This window comes from Camelus ferus, chromosome 14 (assembly GCF_009834535.1).
Source record: "Camelus ferus isolate YT-003-E chromosome 14, BCGSAC_Cfer_1.0, whole genome shotgun sequence".
Classification (NCBI taxonomy): Eukaryota; Metazoa; Chordata; class Mammalia; order Artiodactyla; family Camelidae; genus Camelus; species Camelus ferus.
The window spans coordinates 24,525,564-24,553,377 of record NC_045709.1 but is presented as its reverse complement, the minus strand read 5'-3'; the positions used below and the strand labels follow the sequence as shown (position 1 = coordinate 24,553,377).

The window sequence follows — 27,814 nt, the reverse complement described above, 5'->3', positions numbered from 1 at the left end:
AAAAGTCATTCAGCCGCTCCTCAGAGCGCTGTCCCGGGCATTCCCATATTCACGCTGACACACTCCCTGCCCAAATCCATTCTCGGTCAACAGGAGCCTTTTACTTTCGGGACACCTTAGAGGGCGGTTAGTTGCTGCTAGCAGCTGCAACCTCCCCTCTGCTTACACCTTTTTAAAAACTCTTTCCTGGAGAGCAATCAAGTTTTAGAGAGCAAAGCGGGTGGGGGTTTCCCGTGCTCTCCGCGCGGCAGGTGGTCGGGGCGGCCGGACTGCACTGCCCGCGGGACCCCGCGCCCCCCGGAGCTCAGGCCGCAGGGGCCGCGGGCGCCGCGGGCGCCGCAGGAGGTGCGGCCAGCGCGGGCGGCGCGGGCGGCGCGGGCGGCGCGGGAAGGGGCGGGGCCGCGCATTTAAGGCCGTGCAGCCTCCCGGGCTGGGCTGGCGCTCGGCCGGAGGAGCGAGGACCCCGCCGCCAGCCTCGGACGCCGCCGGACCCCGCCGCGTGCCCGGACCCCCGCCCGACCGGACCCCCGCCCGCGCCATGAGCCAGGTGCGTGCGCCGCGGCGCGGCGCGGCGCGGACGCGCGGGGCCAGGGGAGGGGCAGGGCCGCTCCGCTCCGCTCCGCGCTCCCCCGGTCAGCTTCTCTCCCGAAGCGCCTGTGCGGGGACCGCAGGGCTGGCCGGGTGAAGACCCAAACCCGAACGCGGGGAGGGGGCGCCAGGGGTCCGGGGACAGCTCCGATCCGGAGCGTGGCGCTGGGCTGGTGACTACGCGGTGCGCTGTGGTCTTCAAGCCGCCTTGGCCACTGTGTTTCAGGGGTTCAGTAGGTACCCCAACCCTTGAAACGGTGAGCCCTGTGGGGAACACGGAGACCCTGCCACCTCTTGGAGGGATCTTGTCGAGTTGAGGGAAGTAACGCCCCCACCCCCGGGAGGGGTGCCCTGGGGAGACGCCTGTGCCCACCCAGCCTGCCCTCCACCGGAGGGCCGGAGGGGAAAGGCCGGCGCGCGGAGCTGCTGTTTGCAGGTGAGGCGGAGAGCAGCTCTCCACTCCTGCAGAGGAGGGACAGGGGGAGGACTGCCCTTCCCTGTAGGTCCCTAAGTGGTGGGCCCGCTGCACCTCTTCAGAAAACCCACCTCGGATCTGCTTCTCTTTCAGAAAACGGAAATTTACTCCGTGGAGCTCAGTGGAAGGAACGATGTGGAGAAAACAGACAGGGGGGATGACAAGGGGAAGCACAAGGGCCTGAGAAAGAACCGCTGGGAGCTCAGGAAGGATCAGCAGAAAGAGGAGCTTAAGAAGGAACTTGATCTGGTCAGTTGATTTGGTCCCTAAGCCAGAGGGGTGCCGCTAAGCCCTGCCCTCCCCCTGAGTGCCCCCGCAACCCACCTCTTAAAAAAGAAAAATCAGTCTCAAAAATGTGAAAATCCCTGAGATTTGTTTCCTTGCTGGAAAAAAAAAAATGATGTGATACTATCTGCCAGTGGGTCAGGCCCTCTAAAGATTCCTGCATTCAGGCGGCAGGCACGCCCAGGGAGAACCCAAGGGATGAGGCTCTGATTCCAGTCCCTGCAGGCTCGGCCCAGACCTCTCTCCTTCCTGGTGGCTGCATTGAGATATAAGTAACCACTTGCCAGATTTTAGCTGATAAGATTAAACTATTTTAGCCAGAACCACCCAGGAGGAAAACTGAAAGCACTAAACCTTGCTGGGTTTCTGGGTTTATTTGCCCCACAAGAAAGAATTTCAGTGGTGAGAATGTTGGGTTTGGATTCAGACAACCTTAGGCTCAACTGAGGTTCCAGTTCTCCAGGACTGATCTGTGACTGGGAGCAGACTACCCAAGTTCACTGAAGCTCCATTCTCTTTACGTAAAATGGGAAATGAACACTTTGCGTGGGTGTGTGAGGGGGGAATGTGGGATAAGAGTAAGCGCATGTTGTGACTAAAGTGCTTTGTGGATGGGCAACACCATTACCACTAAGGACGAACTTGGGGGTTGTTAAAGCTGGCCAGCCGAGACCTGCAACGTGACAGATCACATCTCAGGAGCACAAATGGGAGGCTTCCACGCTGAGTCTACGATGGTGCTAGATTGGCCCTGCACTTCACTGCAGACTTTGAGGCTGTGATTCTTTGAGCATCTGGTGGGGTGGGCTCACGTGTGCTAGAGAGCCCCCAGTTAAATATTCAGGAATTTGGCAAGCTGACTAATATTGTGTTGGTAACTTAAGTGTGGCTACGGTGAGAAATCGGCAGACGCTACAGATCAGAGCTTTTTATTTGTTTTTCCTGGAGAGTTCATGAAATGGCTAGCAGCACACCACTAGGCATGTGTCCACACATATTTAAGACCTGTAAGTGGACTGGCCTGAATTCAAATCCAAGTTTGACGAAGCTCAGTTTCCTATGCTGAAAAACTGGAATTAAAAATGGTACTTACCTCTTAGAATCGTTAAGAGGATTAAGTGAAAGAAAGCAGGAGATAGACTCCACCCGGCACCAGACGGTGGTAGTCACCCTTGTTTCCTGTGTGTCTCCAGTATGCAGGAGTGAAGACATAGCTAGTCTTACTTGAAATTGCAATTTATAACATGAATATATATCCATTCTCTCATATGCTTGTTAATTGTAATGAGAATCTCCCTTGAGATTTGAGCACTTTATGAAGGTGTAGAATATAGAAAAGTAACTTCCACAGTACTGGCCAGAGTGTTCCCTTGCTTCCTCGCTGAGAGGGAAACGTTTTCTTTCCCTCTTTTTTCACACCCTTCTCACAAGAACCCTGTAATCTGTGACACGTACAGGGGTGCGCGCTCGCATCCTGACCCTTCCAGAAAATTAGAACCTGGATGAGAAGCGCAGTGCCCCTGGCTTCTGAAGACACAAGCCTGAGCCACCTGGTACTGCCCTGCGCTGTCCTGGCAGAGTCCACACTCACAACCCGCCCTGCTCCCCTCCCAGAGCCAGGCTAACGGGAGAAGGGTGTCGCAGTACAGGCCACTGAAATTCTGAGGTCCATCCTTGAAAGCAATGGTTCCAACCACCTGTTACTTTTTGTTTTCCCAGAACCTGGCATGGTGTGCCCAGAACTGCATCTTAACCTTTGACCCCCCAGAACTATCACAGGCAGCTGGTGTTGGTACAGTGGGTGGACGGGCACAGCAGGTCCGGCTGAGAAAAGGGCACGAAACTCTTTTGCATGTTCTTAAGAAAAGAGATGTTCTGGTGCCAATCACAATATCAGTTTTTGTTTCGGACAATCAGGGTTTATCCTGAGTGCTGGGTTTTCTCGGTGGGGTGAGGAAGGCTCACCCCTGGGTTTTCTGCTACAGGGAGAGGTTTCTAGTCCTTTAGCCCAGAGAAGAGAGGAGGATTTTGTTCCCAGGGGACATTTAGGAATGTCTGGAGACATTCCTGGTTATCCCTTCTCAAGGGAGGTGCTGGTGGGTGGAAGCTCACAACAGAATCTATTGGCCCAAAATGTCAATAATGCCAAGGTTGAGAAACTCTGCTTTAGTCTAATGATTCTGTGGCAAAATCAGCAAGTGTGGGCCCTCCTGGTATTTATTTGGCAGGTTCTTAATCTGCAGGGTTTCTCTGCCTGTGAACTGAGTCTTAAGGACTGGAATAAGAAAAGGCCAACTTCTCCCTCCCAGACGGCCTACCCCGAGAGGGCTGCTTGGGGAAGAGCTGTCAGAACGCACTGCTCCTCACCCTAACCAGAATTCGCGTCCGAGTTAAGTGTCTAGATCAGAGTGCCTGGACAGCAGGTGTGCTAGGATTTGCATGTGCTGAAGATCAGACTGAAGTGAAATGCATTGCTTTGTTCATAAAAACTAAAGACAGCTGCTACATGACAGATGGCAAATTAAGTCTGAACTCTTCAGGGGTGGCCAGAAACCTCCTGTCCAGTGACCTCTCCTGCAGCAGGGTTCTTTCCTCTTGTAGCAGTAGCTACCTGGCACAAAGCCTTCTTTCTTTTTACCACACTTCCTGTCCCCTCTCCCATCCTCAGTGCCACTCCCAGCTTTCGTGGGCTTGTCAAGGCTTCGAGTTTCAGTCTTTTGGAATTATCTAATTCACTCTGTTCTTCCTTTCATGGGATTCAGGATGACCACAAACTCAGCAGTGAGGAACTGGAAATGAAATATGGTACAAACATCACTATGGTAAGTCATCAGAGAACTCATGATGGGAGAGAATCCCTGTGGCTATACAAAGAAGGCTGTGGAGGGTGGGGGGTGCAGAATACAGCACCTTCAGGATGAGTGGCCTGCAGCTGCAGCTGTGAGAATCCCACGTGCCCACCGCCGTGTGGAAGTGGGGCAGCCTCCAGAGCCGGCAGAGCCCCCTGCTGAGCCTGTGCTGGGTCATCGAGGGGTCTCTGTGACTGTCGGAAACCTGTGGGAACCCCAAAGGTTCAGACGCTTCCTTGCTGTCATGGTCAGAGGTTGCTTTTAAACCCTGTGCCCAGGATGTGTGAGGGTCTTCTCCAAGCCCGGCCTGAGAAGGAAGGGTGGCAGCAGGGCACCTGGTGTGTCTCTCAAAATCCCCACCATGGAAGCTCTGCTTCCTTTTGAGGATTCAAACTCAAATTTCAAAAGTTTTGGTGTCTTAACATCAGATTTGGATACATCTGTTCAAGTCAACGAAGGTACCTACTCTGTGACCCACTGGGCTGCAGTGAGGGGTGGGGAGGAGTGGCGATGCCGGGGCTTGAGGAGTAAGCAGTTGGGTGGGGATGCAGGTGTGTAGGGGGGTGTCATGACACCCACTCTGTTCCACCCAGATGGCGTGTGGAAGGTTTGAAGGATATGCTGAATGATGGATTCTGACCAGAGGAGGCTCCCTGGAGGGCACAGTGATTGAACTCGGATGTAGTGACCGCCACCCACAACTGCAGAAGTGTGATGTCCCACCCGGGGGGGAGAAATATCTAATTCCTATTTCTTTGGGTCGGCTTTCTCAGGGTCTCTCCAGCGCCCGGGCTGCTGAGCTCCTGGCTCGCAATGGGCCCAATGCCCTCACCCCTCCCAAGGAGACCCCGGAGATTGTCAAGTTCCTGAAGCAGATGGTGGGGGGATTCTCCATCCTGCTGTGGATAGGGGCCGTCCTCTGCTGGATCGCCTATGGGATCCAGTACTCCAGCAATAAGGCCTCCTCCCTGGACAACGTAAGACATGGGGGCTCCTTCCTGGCTTTGCTGCTGGCAGGGGAGCAGGCCTCCTTCCATGGGCCGCATCCTGGGCTGGAGTCAGGGGGCTGCCGCTGATCAGCCACTGCATGGGTTTGGGAAAAATCACTCATTTCCCAGTGTTAAGACAGAAATTCTGTCTGACTTTCTGATGTGTCAGAGGCAGTATGAGCATGAATTTTTAAGGGAGAGAGAGGTACGCTGTAAGTTCCTAAGTGAGGAAAAATATCGATATCCATGTGAAGTATCCATGGGCCTTCTCTCCTCGCAGCTGACTCTCCCTTTACCACGGAGAGCATCTGTGCCTGCTGCGAACTGAGCACCAAACCACAAAACTGAACTGGCCAACATGATGCTGAGAAAGAGAAGCCAGGTGCAGCAGGCACATAGTGTTCGGTCCATTGACAGGAAGTGTCCAGAGGAGATGGACCCTGGGTCCAGAAAGCAGATTGGTGGTGGCCAAGGCTGGGGCTGGAGGGGGGAAGGACTGCCGGGGTGCCCGGGGTCTTATTGGGGTGACAGATTGCACAGCCATGTCACTTACTCTTCGCCATTTAATTAGATACAACTGTCATCTCTCACTGTCCCGTGGAGCCCTGGCCCTAGGATCTGGCTCATTCCTGATGCTTGCTTTTCTGACTGACGCCTGTCCTCCTCACCCAGGTGTACTTGGGCTCCGTGCTTGCCCTGGTGGTTATTCTAACAGGGATCTTTGCTTATTACCAAGAGGCCAGAAGCACCAACATCATGGCCAGCTTCCATAAGATGATTCCACAGGTGAGTGGCACCACCCCTCTCTGGCGTCTGCGAGACGTCGGGTGAGCAAGCACCTGGTGAGGAGGAGCTTGGGGCCTGAGAGGCAGAGGGCCGTGCTCAGGCCCTGGCCCCATCTTTGCTGTCTGAGAGGTCTTGAGCAAGAGGCCTAATCTCCGTGAACCGCTGTTTCCTCCCAGGGTCTTCAGATGACCCAAGAGGTAAGAGAGAGGAAAATGCTCACTCAGAAGTAAAGCAGGACAGAATCATTAGGCACCACAGCATCTCCCGTCGCTGCTCCTCAGCGCTGGAGAGCCGCTAAGACAAAAGAGGTTGAGGCGGTTCTGAGGACGAACTCCTGTGGTTCAGGAGTGTCCACTGGCAGCCAAGGAGGTCGATTCTTTACCTGTGACCATGTTTACTGCCATTTCTGAGCCTCACTGCGTGTTGCCCCGAGACGTTCTCAGCGTGGGAGGCCCCAGCACCCCTCCCCCCACCCGAACCCAGGAGGTGTCCTCCAGGGAGACCGAGCACCTGCCCCACTGTCAGTGCTGCAGGAAGGCTGCACTGTCCCAGGCCGCAGAGCTGCCAGTGGAGGGACTCTGGGTGGAATCTTTTGTGCTACCAAGCGGAGGTCCATCTCCAACTCCATTAAAGTTTTCCTAACCTGAGTAAGATTATTAAACCCTGTGGCTTAACCTCCAGGATTCTTCCTGGACATCCCAGCCAGGACCACTCATCCTTAACTGTTTCCCTCTCCGTCAGGCCCAGGGCTGTCGCTTTGCTATATCTGCCCATAGCAGCATTTTCTGGTTCCAAGACTATCTCTATGAGCTCCAACTCAAGAAAAAATAGTTCTTAGGGTCTTCAGGCCCAAAGTAAAAGTCTTTGTTTCATTTTTTGCCATTCTGACAGCTGTGGGTTCCAGTACCTCAGTCTGTGGATTTGGTGAGGGTGGCGGAGGTCAGCATCATCCCAGGAGGGAATCTGAGATGTGGGTCGTGGTTTTCTTTCCCAGCAAGCTCTTGTCATTCGAGACTCAGAGAAGAAGACAATTCCAGCAGAGCAGCTGGTGGTGGGCGACATAGTGGAGATTAAAGGAGGAGACCAGATCCCTGCGGACATCAGGCTGCTGTCTGCTCAGGGGTGTAAGGTGGGTACCATGGGACATCCTGAGGAGCGTGCTTTTGTCTTTCCAGGTCTCAGTGTAAGAGGGCAGAGAACAGGTGCCTACTCTTGAACTTTCTTCCAAATTTCTAGGTAGATAATTCATCTCTCACTGGGGAGTCTGAGCCCCAGCCCCGCTCCTGCGAGTTTACACACGAGAACCCCCTGGAAACAAAGAACATCAGCTTCTTCTCGACCACCTGTCTGGAAGGTAAGTCCAGCCGCTGGAGGGACGCACGTTTCACCCATACCACTTCTCCCTCTTTAGGCTTTATGGTTTTGTCTGTTTACCACATCTTGCTACAAAGCTTTCCCAAGAGAAAACATGAATTGAAGAGCCTGGAGTCTGACCTTTGTAATGTCACGTGCTGATTGACCACATAAGCCACCAAAGAGAGGTCCTAGCTGAGGACCTGCAATAAAATGTCTGCTCCACCTGTAGGCACGGCGACTGGCATGGTCATCAACACGGGTGACCGTACCGTCATCGGGCAGATCGCCTCGCTGGCTTCAAGAGTCACGAATGTAAAGACACCCATTGCCATCGAGATCCAGCACTTTGTTCACATTGTGGCAGGAGTGGCCGTGTCCATTGGCGTCCTTTTCTTCATCATCGCGGTGTCCATGAAGTATCAGGTCCTGGACTCCATCATCTTCCTCATTGGCATCATTGTGGCCAATGTGCCTGAGGGTCTCCTGGCCACTGTCACTGTGAGTCTGTGCTGCTGGAGGCCACACCCTGACCCTGCTAACACGGGCCGTTCTGCTGTGCTGGGCGAGCTCCTGCACAGCCGAGTTCACGCTGTCAGGGACGACCGCAGGCCATTCAGGATGGGCTGCTTCTTAGAGGGACAAAGGAGTTGAGATGTTGTTAACATGTGAATGCTTTGCCCTTGAAAACCTTATATTTTCACTTTCAGGAGATCCATTTGCAAATTATGGATGATACTTTGCCCCTTAAGAGCTGGATAAGACAGTCTCAAAGCACCATTTACAGATTTTCTAGAAGCCCCACACCTTCCCCATGTTTCCACAGTTCTTAAAGGAAAATAATAATTTCTTTGGCATTTCCTGCAACTGAAGAATTTAGACACATTTTTTACCTCTTTTCTCTTCCCTCTCTCAGACAGACACACACACACACACACACACACCCGTGTTCCTGCAGAGCAATTCAGCCCTTTCCTGCTTGCCCCCTCCCCCAGTTTCAGCTCTAAGTCTCCCTCTGAAGGGAGAGCCTAACTCATCCTTGCACACAGGGCCCCGCCCCCGCCTCTGCTGTGGAGGCCCCAGAAGAGGGATTCATCTTTCCAGTTCCGGGTGAAGGCAGCTTGGTATTGTCCTGAGCAAGGACGGAGAGGAGTTGTTGACCCCAGGGCTCCCCTGACTCCAGCAGATAGTAATTTGATGGAATTGGAGCCAAAAGAACCCTTTGAGACGTGGGGAGTTGAGAGGGAGCTAAGAATCTTTATAATCTGGAGCTCTTAAAGTGAAACAAGTGCTTCTTGATTTCCCCAAAGAAACAAGTGAGCCCCCGGGGGCAAGCTCTTTGGCCCCAAGGTCAAAGTCCACCTCCCACAGTCTTGCTTGCAAGCCACAGGTGCTCGGCAGCCAAAGCCCCTTTGTGGTGACTCCCGAGTGTTGGTGGCAGTGACCTCGCCTGGCTTTGCTATCTGCAGGCCCCTCAGGATCACTTCCTCAAGGGGTAAAGGGACCAAAAAAGGGTCCCATATTTAATAAAAGAAGGGCACTCTGTGTTTCATCAGCCTCTGGGTCTGAAGCTTTACTGCATCTGGAACGGGACCTGGAACTAGTCCAGCTCTGTTTCTTCATGTTTGAACCCGATTTTTCTTAAAGCCTCCTTCTCTCTGTCTCTCTCTCTCTGCTGCCTAGGTGGCCTTGTCCCTGACTGCAAAGCGGATGGCCAAGAAGAACTGCCTGGTGAAGAACCTGGAGGCGGTGGAGACCCTGGGATCCACCTCCATCATCTGCTCGGACAAGACGGGGACTCTGACCCAGAACAGGATGACCGTGGCCCACCTGTGGTTCGACAACCAGGTCTTTGTGGCGGACACTAGTGAAGCCCATTCGAGTGAGTTTCCTGGCGCGCCCTGTCTGCGCCCCGCTGGGGACTCGCGGAGGGGCTGAGCCGCACAGACCACGCTGGTCCGCGGCCTGGCCGGGCTGAGCGGTGCTGCTCATGACCGGCACGCCCAGCATCCTCGGCATCGCTGTCCTTCTGCTTCCAGATCAAGCCTTCGACCAAAGCTCTGCAACCTGGGCCTCCTTGTCGAAGATAATAACGCTGTGCAACCGAGCTGAGTTCAGACCCGGCCAGGAGAGCGTCCCCGTCATGAAGGTGAAGGGTCCGCACGTGCAGTCATCCGTCACAGCCTTTCTCTGTTCTGACCTGGTGCTTGACTTAATCTCTCCAACTGAGTAAAGTCTGAACTGTAAGAGCAAGTCCAATCACGAGACCTGCAGGAAACTTCTTTCACTGTAACTTGCTCCGAGAAATCTAAGAGTCCTCAGAATGTTCATTTAGGCCTTTTGAAAATTCTGTTTCATTCCAGAAAGTGAATGTGCCTTTAAGTTACTTTCCTAACTTCTTTACCAGCTAAGAAGATATAATCAAAGTTTCTTTATTATGCAAGTGCCATTCACCAGTTCAAACATAATGGGATGGAAATAGAAGGACTGGCCTCAGAGCACAGTCCTCTCGGCTGCAGACAGAGCTCTGGTGTGTAACGGACGGAGCTCTGGTGTGTAACGGACGGAGCTCTGGTGTGTAACTGCACTTCCAAACACAAACTCTCCCCTCCCCTCCGTCCTCCTCCTTGCCTCTCTCCCTCTCAGTGAGTTGCTAGGCTGTGTTCTCCTGGCTTTTCCACGTACCATCTGTTTCCTTCATTGACTCTTACTTTCTTATGTTTTCTGTTTGCTTTTCTTTCTCTATCAGCCCCCTCTAATTCTCCTTTTGGCCAGTCACTTCTCTGTCTCTATCTTTCAAATCCTTGTCTCCAGTTCTGATTTCTCACCCAAACTCCATGGGTCTCCAGATAGCTGTGAGTTTCCACCTGGAAGTGTGCATGTTAGACTCTCAACAGATTATACTTGGGCCCTTCCACCTGTACCCAGACTGGCTCCAAATTAATATCTTGTCCCAAATTTTCTGTTTTTCTATGGCAGAATCATTTTACTTGTCACCCAGGCCCAAATATTTTGAAGCCATCTTTACCTTTCTCCTTTCCAAATAGCTAATGAATCACCAAGTCCTATCATTCTTGTTTCAAAATATCTGTAATTATTCATTTCTGTTATCGCTAGTACCTTGTTTCTAAATAATTGTCTTAAACCTCTTAATTGGCCTCCATGATTCCAGTTTCTGTCTCCCCCAGTCTTTCCTTAAATACTACATTGATGACCTGCTTCACCTAACTTTGCTCAGAAACTGCCCATGCTTCTCTGTTTTCTGCTTCTCAAGTGTAGACCTCAGCCTGCCTTTCAGGGGCATCCAGCACACCCTCCACATCCACCTGTGTCTCCAGCTCTCACAACAGAACTTCCCCACGGCGTGCCTTCCTTCGCGGCATTCTGGTTCCTAGAAGGCTTTCTTCTGCTTCTCTGTCTATAGGTAACTCACCTGTCTTTCAAGATACAGTTCGTAACTGCATTTTTCATGAAAACTTCCAGCTCTGGGAGAGCTCTGAGCTTCCCTGCTGCCAGCAGCTGGCACCACCCTGCAGTCAGCATCACCGTGGTCTTAGTCAGTCACTGACCGTGGTGTGATTGCTCTCTCTCTCTAGGTAGAAAGGAGGCTTGGGTTACATGCTGGGTCCTTGAAAATAATTACCAAAAACCAGATTATGTGCTGAAAGTATTTATCCCTTTTGGTTCGCAGAAAGTTGTGGTTGGAGACGCCTCAGAGTCTGCTCTTTTGAAATTCTCAGAGGTGATTTTGGGTGATGTGATGGAAGTTAGAGAAAGAAACCGCAAAGTAGCTGAAATCCCTTTTAACTCAACCAACAAATTTCAGGTGAGTCTTCCTCACAACTGAATCTCTATCAACACCAGAGCAGCATGTCTACCTGTACGTGTCCTTTGGTGAATCTGTGTTTTGAATAGTACTTGACTTCAAAACTAGTCCTCAGGAAGGCAGGGCCTGGGCATCTGGTAAACCCAGAACAGGTTTCCCTGACCTAAGTGGAGGAGTTGAAGTAAGGCGCAGATCCTGTCCGGGCCTGGCTGTTCCCATGAATGAGCCACCTGTGTGACCCCCACTCTCAGCATGCGCACACACCACCAGCCCGCTGGGTGACCTTGGCACAAGTGAGGGACAGCCACCTCGTCCCGAAGGACGAGGAAAAGGTGGGGAGAGCAGTGCCACACCTGCCTCTGTGCCAGGCCCTTGATCCTCACAAGACGTCTGTGCGGGAGGGCGAAGTGACCCCAGCCGACAGGAGAGGCAACGGGAGGCGTGGATGTGAGCAGTCTCACACAGCTGTTTGACTCCTGAGTGTATGCTTTCTGTGCCACGACACAGAGGCAGGACGGTTTGCTTCAGGGCATGTGAGCAAGGCTTGCCCTTCATGAAGAGCTTTCCAGCTCCGCCTCCAGCAGTGCACAGGGCCCCGTTTCCCCTCATGCCTGGGTGGCCGGCAGTCGACTGTCTTATCTCATGTTAGGACACAGGACAGTCTGTAGCCCAGGGTCTGCTTCAGGTGGGGATCCCCGTAGACTCCAAAGCTGACAGCGGAGTGTCGTGACTTGGTCTTGGCATAGCAGTCAGTTATGCAAATAGGATGACCAAGTTTCTGGTGACTACCCACACATTTTTTTGGAAAGAACTTAGGATTGGAAAGTAACTGTATTGTGGATAATTGACCCATAAAGAATTGTGGTTAGCAAAGCAGAGGACTAACAAAATGCATGATGTAAGATACAGAGGAAATCAGACCTCTGTTCAAAACAAGAGTGGAAATAGAATGAGTGACGGTTCTGAAGTGACAGCAGCAGTGGTAGATGTCATGGGCCAATTCCCACACGTCCTGAGCCCCTCACTTCACACAGCTCAGCAGGTGGTGGGGAGGGGGGGCGCCCAGCACTGTCCGCAGCCAGGAGGGCCAGAGCCAGGAGTCTGTGCTCTTCAGAACCAGGTCAGGTGACCTTCCAGTCAGGAACAAGACGCAGACGCCTGCTGCGGCTCCATCTCCTCCAGAGAAGACTTTCCTCATCATGTGAGAAGTGAGGAAAAGCAGGTTCTGTGAGGCCTCACGTACAAAATGTTGAAGGAGACAGAGTTGGGCTAGAAAGGAGAGGGGTTCCTGCAGAAGAGGCCAAAGAGCCTCTGGACCCTGCTAGTGCCGTTTTGTATCCACACACGAGCAACGCTCCACCGAAGTAAGATGATGCGATGTCCTGACCGTGGAAGGCTTCTGAGTGTCATTCAACCAAAGGAAACAGGGTGGAAAGTCTGTGTCTTATTGGTCTTAGAACAGCAACTCCCCAAACTGACATGGTCCATGAAAATAATTTCCATACTTTATGGCAAATTAGAAAACTAGGACAATATTTTATAAAGTTTTGCATAGAGATGAATTCAAAAGATTATCCTTTTTGTCCTGCATGGTTAGGACAGGAACTCTGGGGCCTGAATTCAAGTCCCAGCTCAGCCTCCTGTTAGTGGTGACCTCGCACAAGTCACTGAACCTCTCCACATCTCAGAGTCCTCCCTTGTAAAAGGTGATGATAATGGTACCCACAGCCATAGTTTTGAGAATTAAATGAGTCCATTTAATTTTTGAGCACTCAGAATGGCACACGTAATAAATGTGTTTATTATTCCTACTTTAAGTGTTAAAATGCCCTACCTTTGAGAAAATGATGGGGGGTTTTCAGTCTGTTTAATTAGTGGGTTTTCTACTGTCTTTACTTGGCTGTACAAAAAAAAGGCTGCAACCTATGTTTGCCCTCTACATTTTTTTTGTACTCATCTCTGATATCCAAAATTCTAAAAACTACTGATTTGGAATCAAGTGATAACCCCAAAATGGTAGAATTTTTCTTCTCAGCTTACTCATTCTCTCCCACAATCCAAGCTCCTAAGATTCCTTTCAGGGGCTTGGAAGAGCCCCTGGCACGCAGCCAGGGCTACATGACACTTAGCCACTTTATTATCATCTGTGCATTTTTTCACAGTTTTCCTGCCTGTCTTTTGTGATGAATCTAGAAGCAGAATTGTTAGGTCAAAGGGTATTGACAGTGAAGTTGTGATGCCTGCTACTTACCAGAGGCCTGTGATGAGAGCCCCCCACCCCTGCCCTCTCCGCATCCAGTAAAGCTGGCCCAACATGGAGACAGAGAGGCCCGCAGCTCGCCTGAGCTCGGGCTGGTGGGGTCTGAAGGCCGCTCTCACAGTAGCAGGTGAGAGAGGCAGGCTCACAGCCCTCCTGCCCCACAGTCACCCCAGGAGAGCTTGTTCAAGACAGATGGCTTCGTAGGCTGACAGTCACATCTGCCCTCAGTAAAGCTGCCAGTTTGTGTTTGAGAAACAAGCTGCACTTAGTTTGGATCCAAACTCAGGGCATCCTTCTGGGCCGGGACGGAGTCCAGATCTCTGCACATAACTGGGGCCCGAGGTAGAAAGAAGGAGCTTGCCTGCAGAGAATGCTCCCCTCCTTACACACGAGGACAAGTAGCCTTGCAGAGAAAGGGGTGTCATTAATGCTAGTGTGTTGCTGATTAAAACATCTACGATTCAGGCTGTTGCGAGTCCAGACGGTATCACATTCGATGCCAGGGACACGCAGTACTTAACACGCTCGGCTCCTCCCTCACAGCTCTCCATACACGAGACAGACGACCCCGACGACAAGCGTTTCCTCCTGGTGATGAAAGGGGCCCCTGAGCGGGTCCTGGAGAAATGCAGCACCATCATGGTCCACGGCCAGGAGCAGCCTCTGGACCAGAGCACCGCCAAGGCCTTCCACACAGCATACATGGAGCTGGGAGGCCTGGGGGAGCGCGTGCTGGGTGAGCCCCCGACCCCTTACCCAAGGCTCTATGCCTTGGGGTCATGATGTAGCAGAGGAGCGCTGGCATCCACTCGAACCACAGAAAGGAGCAAGGAGAGCAAACAAGAAAGACCCTCCATCTGATATCACCAGGGAGGGTGGGGTCACTTCCCCACCAGGAAAATCTGGGGAGGTTTGAGGGGAGGAGCTACATTTCAATCTGGTCCTTGAGTGACAACACTTGGAGGGAGGTGGGGGGACAATGTAGCTGAAGTACAGAGGTGGAAATGGCTGGGATGGCTAGGTGAGGGGACGCCACCCTGGGAAGGGGAGCTGGCGGTGGTGACGTGGGGTGGCTGCGGCGGGAGGGGCTGGGGCTTCGCTCTGCAGCCAGTGCAGAGCCACGAAAGGCTTTTTGGGAGCTAGTGTTTCCTAGAGGATTGTCCTTGGCGGCAGGAGGGAGAGTAGAGGTGTGGGTCTCAGCAGGAGGTGCTGTCCCCCCTCAGGTGGAAGAGGGGGGATATTTGACCCAATAAGACTGTGGAGGCAGAACTGGTAGGACTTAGCAACTACTTAGAGGGGAAAAGTAAGTTTTCAAAAATGTTGACTTTTCCTGCTTAGTAATTAGGAAAAATTACTGCCAGTATCTGAGACGGGATGTTAAAGGTGGGAGGATCCGTGGTCGCACAGCCATGGTGGCAGGACCTGTGTGTGGTGTCATGAGATACGCTGTCGTGAGGACCAGGGTTGACAGAATGGCACCTCTGAGCTGCAGAACTCAAGGTGCCAGGAGTTCAGAGTTGATGGCAAGGCTCATTAAACATCATGACAGTTCTTGCCAGTAGAGATGGAATCTGTGGAATGTGTGTTTCTAAGGGATATTTGAGTTTTTAAAGCAAGTAAAATGCATAAATGAGGTGATGAAGCTGGACGCAAGCCTTAAATAACCCACAGCACCAGGCGACCTTTTCAAGGCGGGGCCGCGACCCTTCTGACCAGATGCTCTAGGAACCCCACGGTCGGTTGACCTCCCAAAGCCTGTGTTTTGCTGAAACGTGAAATGTGTAAGGCAGAGTGCCACGCTGAGAATAAATTTGATGTAAAAGCGGTTGAGAAAGTAACGCACCCTTGGGTGTCACACCCGACTTAGGGAACCCCTCCTCCCTTGACCTGCGAGAGGCGGGCGCCCTCTGAGTGCCCAGCGGTTCTCCCCGCCTCTCCGGGAAGAGTGTCACAGTGTTCCCCTGACGCCCCAGGTTCTTTCCCTGGTTTGTACAGGAGCACACGCTGCTATCTCTGCCAAAAACCAAAGCGTTTCCCACCCCGGTCCTCCCTTCTTCCCCTGGAAAATGTCCGACTCCTCTCTCAAGAGTCAGCTCACGTGACCTCCTTGGTGACGGCTTTCCCGGTTCTCATGTCTCTGTCTCCCCACTGAAGTGGGGCATCTGCAGAAGTAAAGGCTGTTCGCTCTTGGTCTATCTCCAGAACACAACAGAGACCCCAGTGGCACACAGTGAAGTATTTTTGGATGAAGTATGTCTTTCCTAGAAACAACGTGTGTTATGGAACTGAAGGAATTAAATAATTCTGGTAAACGCCAAAGTATTGGTTCAATATAAAGGCCTGAGAGTGTATGAAAATGTGTTTTCTTTCTTTTGTCATCTCTTATCCTAGTTTCATTGACTCCCCAATTCATACCTGCTTCAGGTTTCTGTCATCTCTACCTGCCAGCAGATGAGTTTCCAGAAACCTACTTGTTTGATACAGACGCGATGAACTTCCCTACCTCCAACTTCTGTTTCGTGGGCCTCCTATCCATGATTGACCCACCTCGGTCCACGGTTCCTGATGCAGTCACCAAATGCCGGAGCGCGGGGATCAAGGTGGGGTTAATCTTCCTGACCCAGCAAGCCCTCTGTTCACGTTGTGTCCCTTGCCAAGAACATTTGTCACGAGAGTATTTAGGTGTCTTCAACCAAATATCACAATTCCCCTTTTTTAATTTCTACTTTTACTATACTTTCAGGAACTGTCCCCTGAAAGCAAAATGATTGCGTCTGTGTGGTATAAACCACAAGAGTAACTGCTGTGAGGAGAAAGCTGTCTGTCTCCCTGTGCCATGAGGCGGCCCTATCTCACCTAGACCTTGAGAGACAGTAAAGGGTTTTATTACTTAATCTTGAGGTGCAGCTTCCAGAATCCATGTGAATTCCATGACCATGTTGACTCCAAGACTGTCGGAGCAACATGAAGCTGCCCGAGGAGACGCCTACCAGCCCTTGCACCGATAAAGTTACGTCGAAGGGAAGGGCTTCATTTACTGTCAGGAGAGGAAATGTCAGAAGCTCAGGAGCAAGCACAGATCGAGTGGGACCAGTGTATCCTTCAAGGACAGCTGTTTCTTTGACCTAGAGATCAAGAACCACCCGTGAGGGCAGACCACAGTTGTCACTAATCGTGCTCAAGCTGTAGTAGGCGACCCTGAATGTCCCTACTCCGGTCAGCTGGCTTCCTAACCGTCCACCTGCCTTTCTCACTGTGTTTTAGGTCATTATGGTTACGGGTGATCATCCAATCACGGCCAAAGCTATTGCCAAGAGTGTGGGGATAATTTCGGCCAACAGCGAGACCGTAGAAGACATCGCAAAGCGCCTCAACATTGCTGTGGAGCAAGTTAACCAGCGGTAAGCTCGGAGCCACCGCGACAGATCTCAGGCTCTTACCCGTGGGCCCTGTTGCCTCTGAAGAGCGGTGCTGTTGGGAGCAAAGCCCCTTTTTGCCAAACATTTCCCTCAGGGTAATGCTAGGCTGGTTTATGCTATAATTTATATATCCATTCATTACTCAAAATTTTATTGAGCGCCTAATATGGGCCAGGCACTGGACTGATCCCGTGAAAATTACCTTTCTGCATTTCCTATATGAAATTTCAACCCAGTGAAGCAGATCTGAAAACATGAGCCCTAATGTAGAGTGAGAAAGCTGAAACAGAAACTTTATGGGGAATTACTTGTCGCTGATGCAGCTGTGTGATCGGGAATGCCAAGAACCCTCGTGCTCCATGCACTCCCCTGGTGTGCATCCTGAGTGCTTATTCCATTGGCTTCGTGGTGTGTAGCTATGGAAGCACACTTTTCTTTCCTTTTTTATTGGATTGTAAGTAGAATGGAAGCTTCCTAAGGAAAGACTCAGTTTTTCCTTATTTCTCCTAATTCTTTTAACCGTGTGGGTCCTTTAGTCCTGTCATCTGTCCATTCATTTGTGTGTTAATTCTTCTGACAACTGTTGAGTGCCAACTACATTCCAGTCACTAGAAAACCTACCACCGCATACCTAGACACTGGAGCTACAGCAGCGAGCAGAGCAGACGCTCTCCCCGTGCCTGGGGGGCCTTCCATCTAGCCAGAGGTGCAGAAGAATGGAGGCTGATTGTGATGTGATAAGTCCAGTGAAGGAGGCACATGGGGACAAGGAGCTGGCAGTGGGGGGACAGGCACCTGGAATGTTGATCATTCACACAAGTCAAAGCTTCCAAAGTCTCAGTTTGAAAATAAATGTCATTGGCCTTGTCGGCTTTCACGTGTGGGGGTGGAGGGGAAAGAGCAGAGGACCTCCTCTAGTTCCCAAGCGTGCGTGCCCTTTGGGAGCACGGAGCTGTAGGTAATAAAGCACAGCCAACAAGGCGCAGTTCAGACCCAGAGCCAAACAGCCTCTGGGCACGGCAGTATCTGAAGTCTGAGTGCTCCTGTCCTTGGCGAAAGCAGCATTCATCTGCGCAGACAGGCTCTGAGCTTCTGTTGTTTGTTTTGCTTTAGAAGCAGTAGGGTTCTACCTTTCATACCAGTCACCGCAGGAGAGCAGGGTGGGTGCTTTCTGTGAATGTGTTCCATTACCCACTTCACCAACTCCAGCTGCATGATCATAGAAGAACTATTTTTGCAGCTCTGGGGAGAAAGGAAACACTCTTTCCTTCTTAACTTACTGTTCCATTTTTTAAATCAGAGTATAGGAAAATCTGTACTTTGAGTCAGGTGCTCAAATTCCAATATTTAGTACCTATAGGAAAAAACAGACCTAAAAACAGCTCAAAACGTTAAAAATGTAAAGAAAAAAGCACGCAGTATCTTGTACCTAAGAACGTTCAAACTAAGATTTGAGGGCTGAAAAGTGGGGTGTTTGCCGAGGGAAGGGAGTGAGAGAGGCCCGTTCCCGGCAAAGGCTGCAGGACCTGGGAGCTCGGGGCACAGACTGGGGGCTCAGAACTGAGAAGTCCAGTGGGCCACGGGGGCAGCCAGAGGGGACAAGGCAGGCTGCACCTGGCTCTGCAGACGAGTCAGGGGTCCTGGGCTCTGCTAGCAGCTCTGTGGAAACCGTTAGAAGAGGTTTCTCAGGGGCAGCACCATCAGATCTGCATGATCAGTGGCTTTAGAATCTTACTTTTATACTCAGCACACAATGGTTTTCCTTAAAGAAGACCTCAGTGAACCTTTCTCCCTACATAGCACATTGCATAGTAGACCCTATAAATCTGAAATAAACCACAACAAGGAATTGTTGCCTGTGTGTTTTGACGTAAGCTGCATTCTAAGACCCAAAATATAGCAGGCAGGTTTTTTTTACCTTCCTTTTACTTGTTGAGTAAAGCATTGCCCCAGGAAGTACCATCGCTCACCTGTTCTGTAAAGAAACAGCTCCTTGGCTTTTTCCTGTTGTAGGGTACCAGGAAACAGCCTTATTTGTCCGGCTTAGTTTGCTGTCTTGAAATGAGACCACAATATTCCCACTACCCGTAAGCCCTGGTGTCCCACTAGAGTATTGGGCGTCAGGACGCTGGCTTCCAGGGAGAATCAAAGAGGCTTCCGCCCACGTCCTGCCAGAACAGCATTTCAGCCACATTCCACCTTGGCTTCACCCAGTTCCTCCTGGCCCTTCTAGGGATGCCAAGGCCGCCGTGGTGACCGGCATGGAGCTGAAGGACATGAGCCCAGCACAGCTGGATGAGCTCTTAACCAACTACTCAGAGATCGTCTTTGCCCGGACGTCCCCCCAGCAGAAGCTGATCATCGTGGAGGGCTGTCAGAGGCAGGTGGGTGGACAGAGCACCTGGGGACCTTCCAGGTCTGCCCCCGCCCCGGGGGAGTGCTGTGCTGGGCCCTGGCCCCCATCAGGGCTCTAGAACTGTCCTCACCACCCCACATCGCCAGTGGTCAGGGCTGACCCTCTACCCCAGGGGACCCTCCAGCATGCTCCCCAGGGCTTTCTGACAGTGAAGTGTGATACTCTGGGGGCTATGGGCATAGGAAGGTGTACAATTGTAAGACATACAACAAAAAGGGTAAAGACTTTCGCCTGCCACACACATGGGGGCTTTTCCTTCCAGTTTTATTGAGGTAAAATTGACACACATAGCACTGTTTGTTTGACATGTACAGCATAATGCTGACTTGCATACATCATGAAATGATTATCACAGTAAGTTCAGTGCACATCCATCTCATATACATACAAAATAAAAGAAAAAGAAAAACTTTTTTTTCCTTGTGATGAGAACTCAATTTACTCTCTTAAACCACTTTCAAATATAGCATACAACAGTGTTAATTATATTTATCACATTGTACATTACATTCCTAGTACTTATTTATGTTATAACTGGAAGTTTGCACTGTTTGGCCACCTTCCTCTAATTCTACCTCTCCTCACCCCCTGCCTCTAGTATCTACAAGTCTGACTTCCTTTTTTATAAGTTTGTTTTTGATGTGTAATTGACCTACAACACTGTTAGTTCCTGTGGCACAACTCAGTGATTTGATATTTCTGTACATTTAGAAATGACCACGATTAACTCGAGTGCATCTGTCACCATACAAAGATATTACACAGTTACCAACCGTCTTCCCCAGGCTGTGCGTTTCATCCCTGTGACATTTATTGTGTGACTGCAAGTTTGACCTCTTCATCCGCAGCACCTGCTTCACTCAGTGCCCCATGCCCTCCTCTGGCAGCCGCCTGATTGTTCTCTGAGTCTGTTACTGTTTCTGTTTTGTCGTGTTTGTTCGTTTGTTTTGTTTTTTAGATTCCACATGTAAGTAAAATCATATGGTATTTGTCTTTCTCTGACTTATTTCACTAAGCAAAATACCCTCTAGGTCCATCCATGTTGTTGTAGTTGGTAAGATTTCATTCTTTTTTTATGGCTGAGTTATATATATATATTACACACACACACACACACAGCACATCCTCTTTATCCAGGCATCTATTGACAGGCACTTAGGTTGCTTCCATGTCTTGGCTATTGTAAAAAAATACTGCATTGAACATATATCTTGTGCATATATATTTTTTCTGATTAGTGTTTTTGCTTTTTTCACAAAAATACCCACAAGGGGAACTGCTGGATCCACTAATAGTTCTATTTTTAACTTTCTGAGGAATCTCCACACTGTTTTCCACAGTGGCTGCACCAATTTACGTTCCCACCAGCAGTGTAGGAGGGCTGTCTTTCCTCTGCAACCTCGCCAGCACTTGTTGTTTGTTGTCATTTTGATAACAGCCACTCTCAAAGGTGTGAGGCGATGTATCCTTGTGGTTTTGATCTGCGTTTCCCTAATGAGTGGTGATGTTGAGCGTCTTCTCATGTGTCTGTTGATCATCTGTATGTCTTCTTTGGAAAAATGTCTATTTGTGTTCTCTGTTCGTTTTTTTAATTGAATCATTAATTTTTTAATGTCAGGTTGTATGGGTTCTTTGCATGTGTTGGCTATTAACCCCTTGTTGTATATATCATTTGCAAACATCGTCTCCCATTCAGTAGGTTGCCTTTTTGTTTTGTCTATAGTTGACTTTACTGTGCAGAAGCTTTCTGGTTTGATATAATCCCACTTACTTATTTCTGCTCTTGTTTCCTCTGCCTGAGGAGACATATCCAAAACAATATTGCCAAGACTGACAAAGAGCACACTGCCTACGTTTCCTTCTAGTTTTACGTTTTCAGATCTTACATTTCCATTTAAGTCTTTAATCCATTTTGAGTTTATTTTTGTATAGGCTGTGAGAAAGTGGCCAGTCTCATTCTGCATGTAGCTGTCCAGTTTTCCCAACGCCATACATTGAAGAGACTCTCTTTACTCCATTGTATAGCCTTGACTTCTTTGTTGTGGATTAATTGCCCATATAAGTGTGGGTTTATTTCCAGGCTCTCTGTTCTGTTCCATTGATCTATGTGTCTGTTTTTGTGCCAGTACCATACTGTTTTGATTATTGTAGTTTTGTAGAATAGTTTGAAATCAGGGAGTGTGATCCTCTAGCTTTGTTATTCTTTCTTAAGATTATTTTGCCTATTTGGAGGCTTTTATGATTCCATACAAGTTTTATAATTACTTCTTGTAGTTCTGTGAAAAATGGCATTGATATTTTGATAGGGACTGCATTGACTGTACACTGCCTTGGGCAGTGTGGTCATTTTAACAACACTACTTCTTGCAATCCACAGACATGGTTTATCTTTCCATCTGGTTGTGTTGCCTTCAGTTTCTTTCATCAGTGTCTTACAGTTTTCTGAGTACTTTAGTTAGATTTAGATTAGTTAGATTTAGTTAGTTAGATTTATGCCTAGATATTTAATTCTTTTTGATGCAGTTGTTAATGAGATTGTTTCCTTGATTTCTCTGTCTGATAGCTCATTGTTAGTATACAGATATACAACATATTTCTGTATGTTAATTTTGTATCCTGCAACTTTACTGAATCATTCATTCTACTAGTTTTCTGGTGGCATCTTCAGGATTCTCCACGTGTCATCTGCAGTGACAGTCTCACTTCTTCCTCTCCAGTTTGGATCCTCGTTGGGTTAATTATCCAGCACAGCTAGTCTGGAGCTCATTGGTCTTTCTTCTGGGATCTCCCGTCTTAATCTTTCCCCCGAACCCCGAACGGGCCTCATTTCCGCTCCAGCCGTCCTCGCATCCTCAGACACACTGGGGACTGTGTTGGTCCTGCCCCAGCTGCTCACCCACCTCCTCACGTGTCCCCACAGGATGCTATTGTCGCTGTGACGGGGGATGGAGTTAACGACTCTCCAGCTCTAAAGAAGGCAGACATTGGGATTGCCATGGGGATCACAGGTTCTGACGCAGCCAAAAATGCAGCCGACATGGTCTTGCTGGATGACAACTTCGCGTCCATAGTCACAGGGGTGGAGGAAGGTGAGTGGGGCCTCAAGTGGTCCTACTGGCTGGGGCACCAGGGAAATCAGAGGCAAGTCCTGTAAGCAGAAACGTCTCTGCCTAGGCCGCCTGATCTTTGACAACCTGAAGAAGACTATCGCGTACACCCTGACCAAGAACATCGCTGAGCTCTGCCCCTTTCTTATCTACATCATCGCCGGCCTGCCCCTGCCCATTGGCACCATTACTATCTTGTTCATCGACCTGGGCACAGATATAGTAAGTAGCAGGAAAGGCAGCAGGCTCTGATAACTTCCCCGGGGTGTCAGCTTCAGAGTCTTTACCTTCAGGGGCAAGAGGTGGACTAAATCGTGCTTCTCAAACCTCAACATGAGGGGGCCTGAAGTTCTGCATTTCTAACAAGCTCTAAAGTGACACCGATCTGCTGGTCCCCAACCACACTTCAAAGCAAAGGGCTAGAGAGGTGTGTCAAATGTTTGGAAATTAAAACCACTTCACTGTACATACGAACTTTTCAAGGCATGAATTCTTCACCTTTCAAAAAAATGCCATTGGTCAGTTGCAGCTCATGTGCCTCCGTTTTCTTTTAAGAAGGTGCAGCTCTCATCAGAACAGCCCTGTGCCACTGGGGATCCAGCGGCTAATAACCCACAACTGCCCCTTGTTAGGAAGCATCTGTGATCCAGAAGCCCCTCTCTAAGTGCAGTAAGAAGTGGTGGTCATTCGCACTGTGTGGCCTCACGTTGACCTGCAGTAACGTCCTCTAGTGCGAATCCACTTAAGAATGCTTTGTGCATTCGTTCTCAAGGGTCTGGCTGACATGGGCGGCAGGGAGCCAGTGGAGCCCCCTTCTCATTCCTACAACACCCAGGCAACCACCGCACTACAGGGAGGCTGGAGGCATCTTTATCTTAGAAGGGAGTTGAGGATCCACAGTCTACAGTCAGCTCACTTTCCAAGCCCTCACTGTAGTGGGTCTTCCAGGCAACACCCGGGAACTGGTTAGAGATGCAGGCTGTCTGCCCTCTGAGGGGAACCTGCAAGAACCACTAGGACCAGCGGCAGGGGAGGGGGAGAGAGCAGCAGGGGAGAGCCTCTCTGAGAGGAAAGTGCATGTGACTGGCGCTGTTTTGAACCAGTGGCACCTGGGATCACACAGAGCAGACAGATTCTTAAGTTCTCAGCGCACGGCGCACCCCACTGCCCGCCCTGGGAAGACCAGTTCTGTGACCCCACCCCAGCCTGGCGGCCCTGCCGGCTGCACCTCCTGCCCCCAGCAGGTTGGCAGGCGTGGAGTTTCAGGCTCAGGCTCAGGCCTCGGGCTGTCTTCTCTAGATCCCCTCCGTTGCCCTGGCTTATGAGAAAGCTGAGAGTGACATCATGAACAGGAAGCCTCGTCACAAGAAGAAGGACAGACTGGTGAACCTGCCCCTGGCCGTGTACTCGTACTTGCACATTGGTACGCAGAGGGCGCTTCTCGCCTGTCACCCAAGGGGCCACCCGAGAATTCACTTTTCCTGGTGGGTTGGGCGGGTGGGGATGTGAGGAGGAAGCAAAGGAGAATGAGGTCAGGGCAGTTCTGATGTCCTTGTCGACCCTCCCATTCTTCCAGGCCTCATGCAAGCCCTGGGAGCTTTCCTTGTGTACTTCACCGTGTACGCACAGGAGGGCTTCCAACCCAGCGCCCTCATTAACCTCCGGGTGGAGTGGGAAAAGGACTACGTGAACGACTTGGAAGACAGCTACGGGCAGGAGTGGGTAAGGGCGGGGCTGCGGGCAGGAGTGGGTGAGGGCGGGGCTGTGGCGGCTCCTCCGCTTCACCCCTGTCACTGCGTCACCCCAGATGTGGAACTTTCTTTTCCACAGACGGCCGGACAGGGACCGAGAAGGTGACAGTTTTCCCAGTTAAGAGGGCTTGCGGGCCCCTTGGTCACAGCGGTTTGCCTTTACCGGGCCCAGCTAATCTCTCGAGTTAGATGCCTGGAGCTCATTTTTTTGCACTGGCCTTGCAGTTGGTGTGGAAGGGTAACCAGCCAATAACTCCAGGGCTGGACCCAATCACCTAGGTCAGCATCTTTCCCTGTTCACCTGGTTAAAGGAAAAAAACATGTTTCTTTCCAAACGCAAGGAGGTGATCCCCTCTCAATCTTGGTGAGGGGAAAAGAGTAACGGTTAATGGAAATGCACTGAAACCTCCCTGAAGTTTCCATCTGGGGCCTCACGGCCTCCTCTTCCTCTGGCCGTTGACAGACGAGTTACCAGAGGAAATACTTAGAATGGACGGGCTACACCGCCTTCTTCGTTGGCATCATGATCCAGCAGCTGGCAGATCTGATTATCAGGAAGACCCGCAGGAATTCCATCTTCCAGCAGGGCCTGTTCAGGTACCGCCCGCATCCACCCTCCTGGTTCAACCTCGGCCTTTGGTGCCGGGATGATGGGGGCCACGCCTGAAGCACAAGAGGGTTGACTACTGGGCGTGTGGGCCTGCGAATTCAGGCTCTGCTCCTATGTGTCCTGCAGAAATAAAGTCATCTGGGTGGGGATCGCCTCGCAGATTATCATCGCGTTGATCCTCTCCTATGGCCTGGGGAGTGTCACAGCCCTGAACTTCACCACACTCCGGTGAGCTTCCTTGGCCCGCGGGGAGGGAAGAGCCCCCCCGACCTGGTTGTCGCAGCCTAGATGAATATTAGGGTTTCAGGGGGTTCTTTCCCCTCCAGTCTTTCAAGAGAGGTAGTATGGAACAGGCTTCGTATCAGCCTGAGGCTGTGACCGCTAGTCTTTTCAGAAGAGGAAACGGGTTCTCCGTCCTCGCCGCCCCGCCTCTCCCCTCACCCGATGGCCCACTTCCAAGGCAGACGTTGTTCCTGGAGTCACGGCCCAGTTTTACGCTGTGTGACCCCGCGCAGTGTGTCCAGGAAGGCAGGGAGGTGGCCTCGCGGACGTCAGGACTCTCCCCTCTGCTTCCAGGGCTCAGTACTGGTTCGTGGCTGCGCCGCACGCCGTCCTGATCTGGGTGTACGACGAGGCGCGGAAGCTCTTCATCCGGCTCTATCCGGGAGGTAGGTCGCCGCACGCCGCGAGGGGCTGCTCGTCCGCAATGGACTCGCAGTTCTGACTTGCTGTTTTCCACCTCTGCAGGCTGGTGGGATAAGAACATGTATTATTGAGACCACCTTACTTCCCAAGCCTGCCAGCCTCACGCGGGGGTTCTTCATCTGCCGGCCACCAGCTGGGCGAGTGCTGCCGTGGGGACGTCGTCAGAATGCATTTAAGAGGACAGAACTGTATAAAAGATACTCAGTGGTGTTTTGTAATGTAACGCAGAGATTTAACTGTTTGTATATGATTTTCGTTTATACATCTAGCTCCTTATTTAAGCATATGTGGGTTTCAAGGTGGTGGTGTAAGGAAGAATGACGTGTTTATATGTGTATAAAGCTCACCCGTGTTCAACAGTCTCAAGGAATCCAGGCATCTGCTGGGGTCTCCCTGTCCTTTGAACTCTAGGGAAGGTTGCTCAGACCTCCACAACCTATTAAAAGGCCAGTGGCCTCCCTGAGATCCCTGTGAATCCCCGGAGAACTTATTTCACAGTCACCTTGCTCAAAAAAGGCTAATTCAGCAAGACGTTGGCAAGAGATGGGCGTGATGACAGGTTTACTTCCCAGCAACCTGGACAACCTCAGTTTGCCTCTGAGGCATCCTTCTTAAAGGTCCTCATTCCTGCTCACCACCTGGCCAATCCTCTGGTGCCCTCCCTCCTCCCAGGTCACCCTCCACCCCTCTGCCAACTCCAAAACGAAGCTCCAAATGCTCCCTTGGCCCAAAGGGGTTTTCATTTACCAGGATTCAGCCTCAGTGGAGGTCCACCATGGTTTAAAATGTCGTATTCATTTCCTATGAGATAGTTACAAAGCGTTCTGCAGCACTTACTGTACATTTTGTGCTTCTATTTAGTTTATTCGTGTGTAACCACACCCATGTTGAGAGCTCCAGTGAAAGATGTCTTATAAAACCAGGCCTGATTGTGGAGTTCTAATTAATTTGAGTTTGTATAAAACACAGAGCATAGGACACAAAAAAGTGAGATGTGATTTCAATTTTTTTTTTTTTTAATTTTTTCTGGTCACTTTACTTCTTGTGGATAGTCTGAACTCTTCCCTCACCAGCATCCCTGCTTTGTCTCCCATCTGATGTGCCCACATTTCTAACTCAGAATTTCTGTAGGGGGCTACACCTTTCAGCAGCAGCATGCTAGGGAAAGCAGTTTTCACAGCCTTTCCATCATCGGCGGCACTCCCAGCACAAACTGATTTGACAGAACCTGAAAATTACACTCCGTAAGCTTTTCCCATTGTGGGGGCTGCCCCCCACCCCACCTCTTCTCCATCATTCACTTACAAGGATGTCTTGCTGCTGACCGTGCCAGGTTGTGTCTCTGAGCAGGAAAAGGGAGTCTCAGAGTTCTGTGCTGTTTTCTTGGGGTACAGTGTACTTCATGTAAATAGGTTTTAATATGCTGTGTTACTGTGTGTGTGTATTTAAGTTAAAACAGTGTTGCTGTTCTCCAGGTTTTTAATCTCTGTCTTCAGCCACAATATCATTGGACTAATCTGATGTCCAGTGAACTGGAACCCTTTCCAGGCAGCATCATGACAGCCTTCTCATTCCAGTCTTGACAGGGTAGCAATGCTTTCTAAAGTGCGGCCACGAGTAACCCATCCTCACTCTTCCTCCTGCTGGGCTGTCTGCCTGCCCCCAGCTGTGATGGCCAGCTGCTCTTGGTCCTGCCAGAGCCAGTGGGAGAAGCCGGTCGATGACGCACAAAGCTGTAAGTGGTTTAGCTTGGGGCTGGAATCAGTTTGAAAGGAGTTAAATTTGAAGGAGAAGTCTCTTCACAGCAGGAACTCTGTCTGGAATAACTTTCATATTGTACATACCTACTCTTGCAAAAAGTTGACACTCAAGTATTTATAAAATGAATAAATAACAGAGTCAAACCAGAAATGAGACTGGTATATCAAGTAGCTTTATTAAGTTGTAGACAGAAAGGGGGCAAAATGGTCTCAGACCAAAGGGTCCGTTTGGCAGTGGTGGTGTTGTTTTGGAGGGACTGCTCCATTCTGCCTTTTTATTTACCTTGAAGACATGATTCCAATGACAACACTGTTCCATATTGAGAGCTTATTATCCCCACCACTGAATGACTCATTTATTTCTTACTAGTCATCTTTTTTTAAAAGGCTGCATCTTGTCACTAAATCTGATACCACATCTCTTATTTTTTTTATAATAGATTCCTCAAAACGGAATTAAGGGATTAAGAACATTTTTAAGGCTCTTAATAAACACTGCCAGATTTGTTTTCAGATAAGCAGTGTCAGTTTATACTCCTGCCCATAATACTAAGTGACTGCCTTGCTGGTCAATAGGGTATGAAAGATCTGTCGGCCATGAGAGATTTCTGTTCAGCCCGTGTCTGCTGTGCAGG

The 27,814-nt window shown here is 50.4% G+C and overlaps 1 protein-coding gene across 1 annotated transcript; it reads left to right on the top strand.

Moving 5' to 3' along the window:
- The first annotated feature begins 422 nt into the window (after nt 1-422).
- Nucleotides 423-27,330, top strand: ATP12A (ATPase H+/K+ transporting non-gastric alpha2 subunit). The gene is made up of 23 exons (XM_032496550.1): nt 423-547; nt 1,157-1,312; nt 4,111-4,170; nt 4,971-5,174; nt 5,859-5,972; nt 6,967-7,101; nt 7,209-7,326; nt 7,558-7,826; nt 9,009-9,207; nt 9,365-9,474; nt 11,017-11,151; nt 13,955-14,147; nt 15,836-16,011; nt 16,676-16,812; nt 19,064-19,214; nt 22,167-22,335; nt 22,421-22,575; nt 23,653-23,776; nt 23,930-24,075; nt 24,568-24,701; nt 24,841-24,942; nt 25,291-25,382; nt 25,462-27,330. The coding sequence occupies exons 1-23, from the start codon at nt 539-541 to the stop codon at nt 25,488-25,490; spliced, it is 3,117 nt and encodes a 1,038-aa protein (XP_032352441.1). The 5' UTR covers nt 423-538; the 3' UTR covers nt 25,491-27,330.
- The last annotated feature ends 484 nt before the right edge of the window (nt 27,331-27,814 follow it).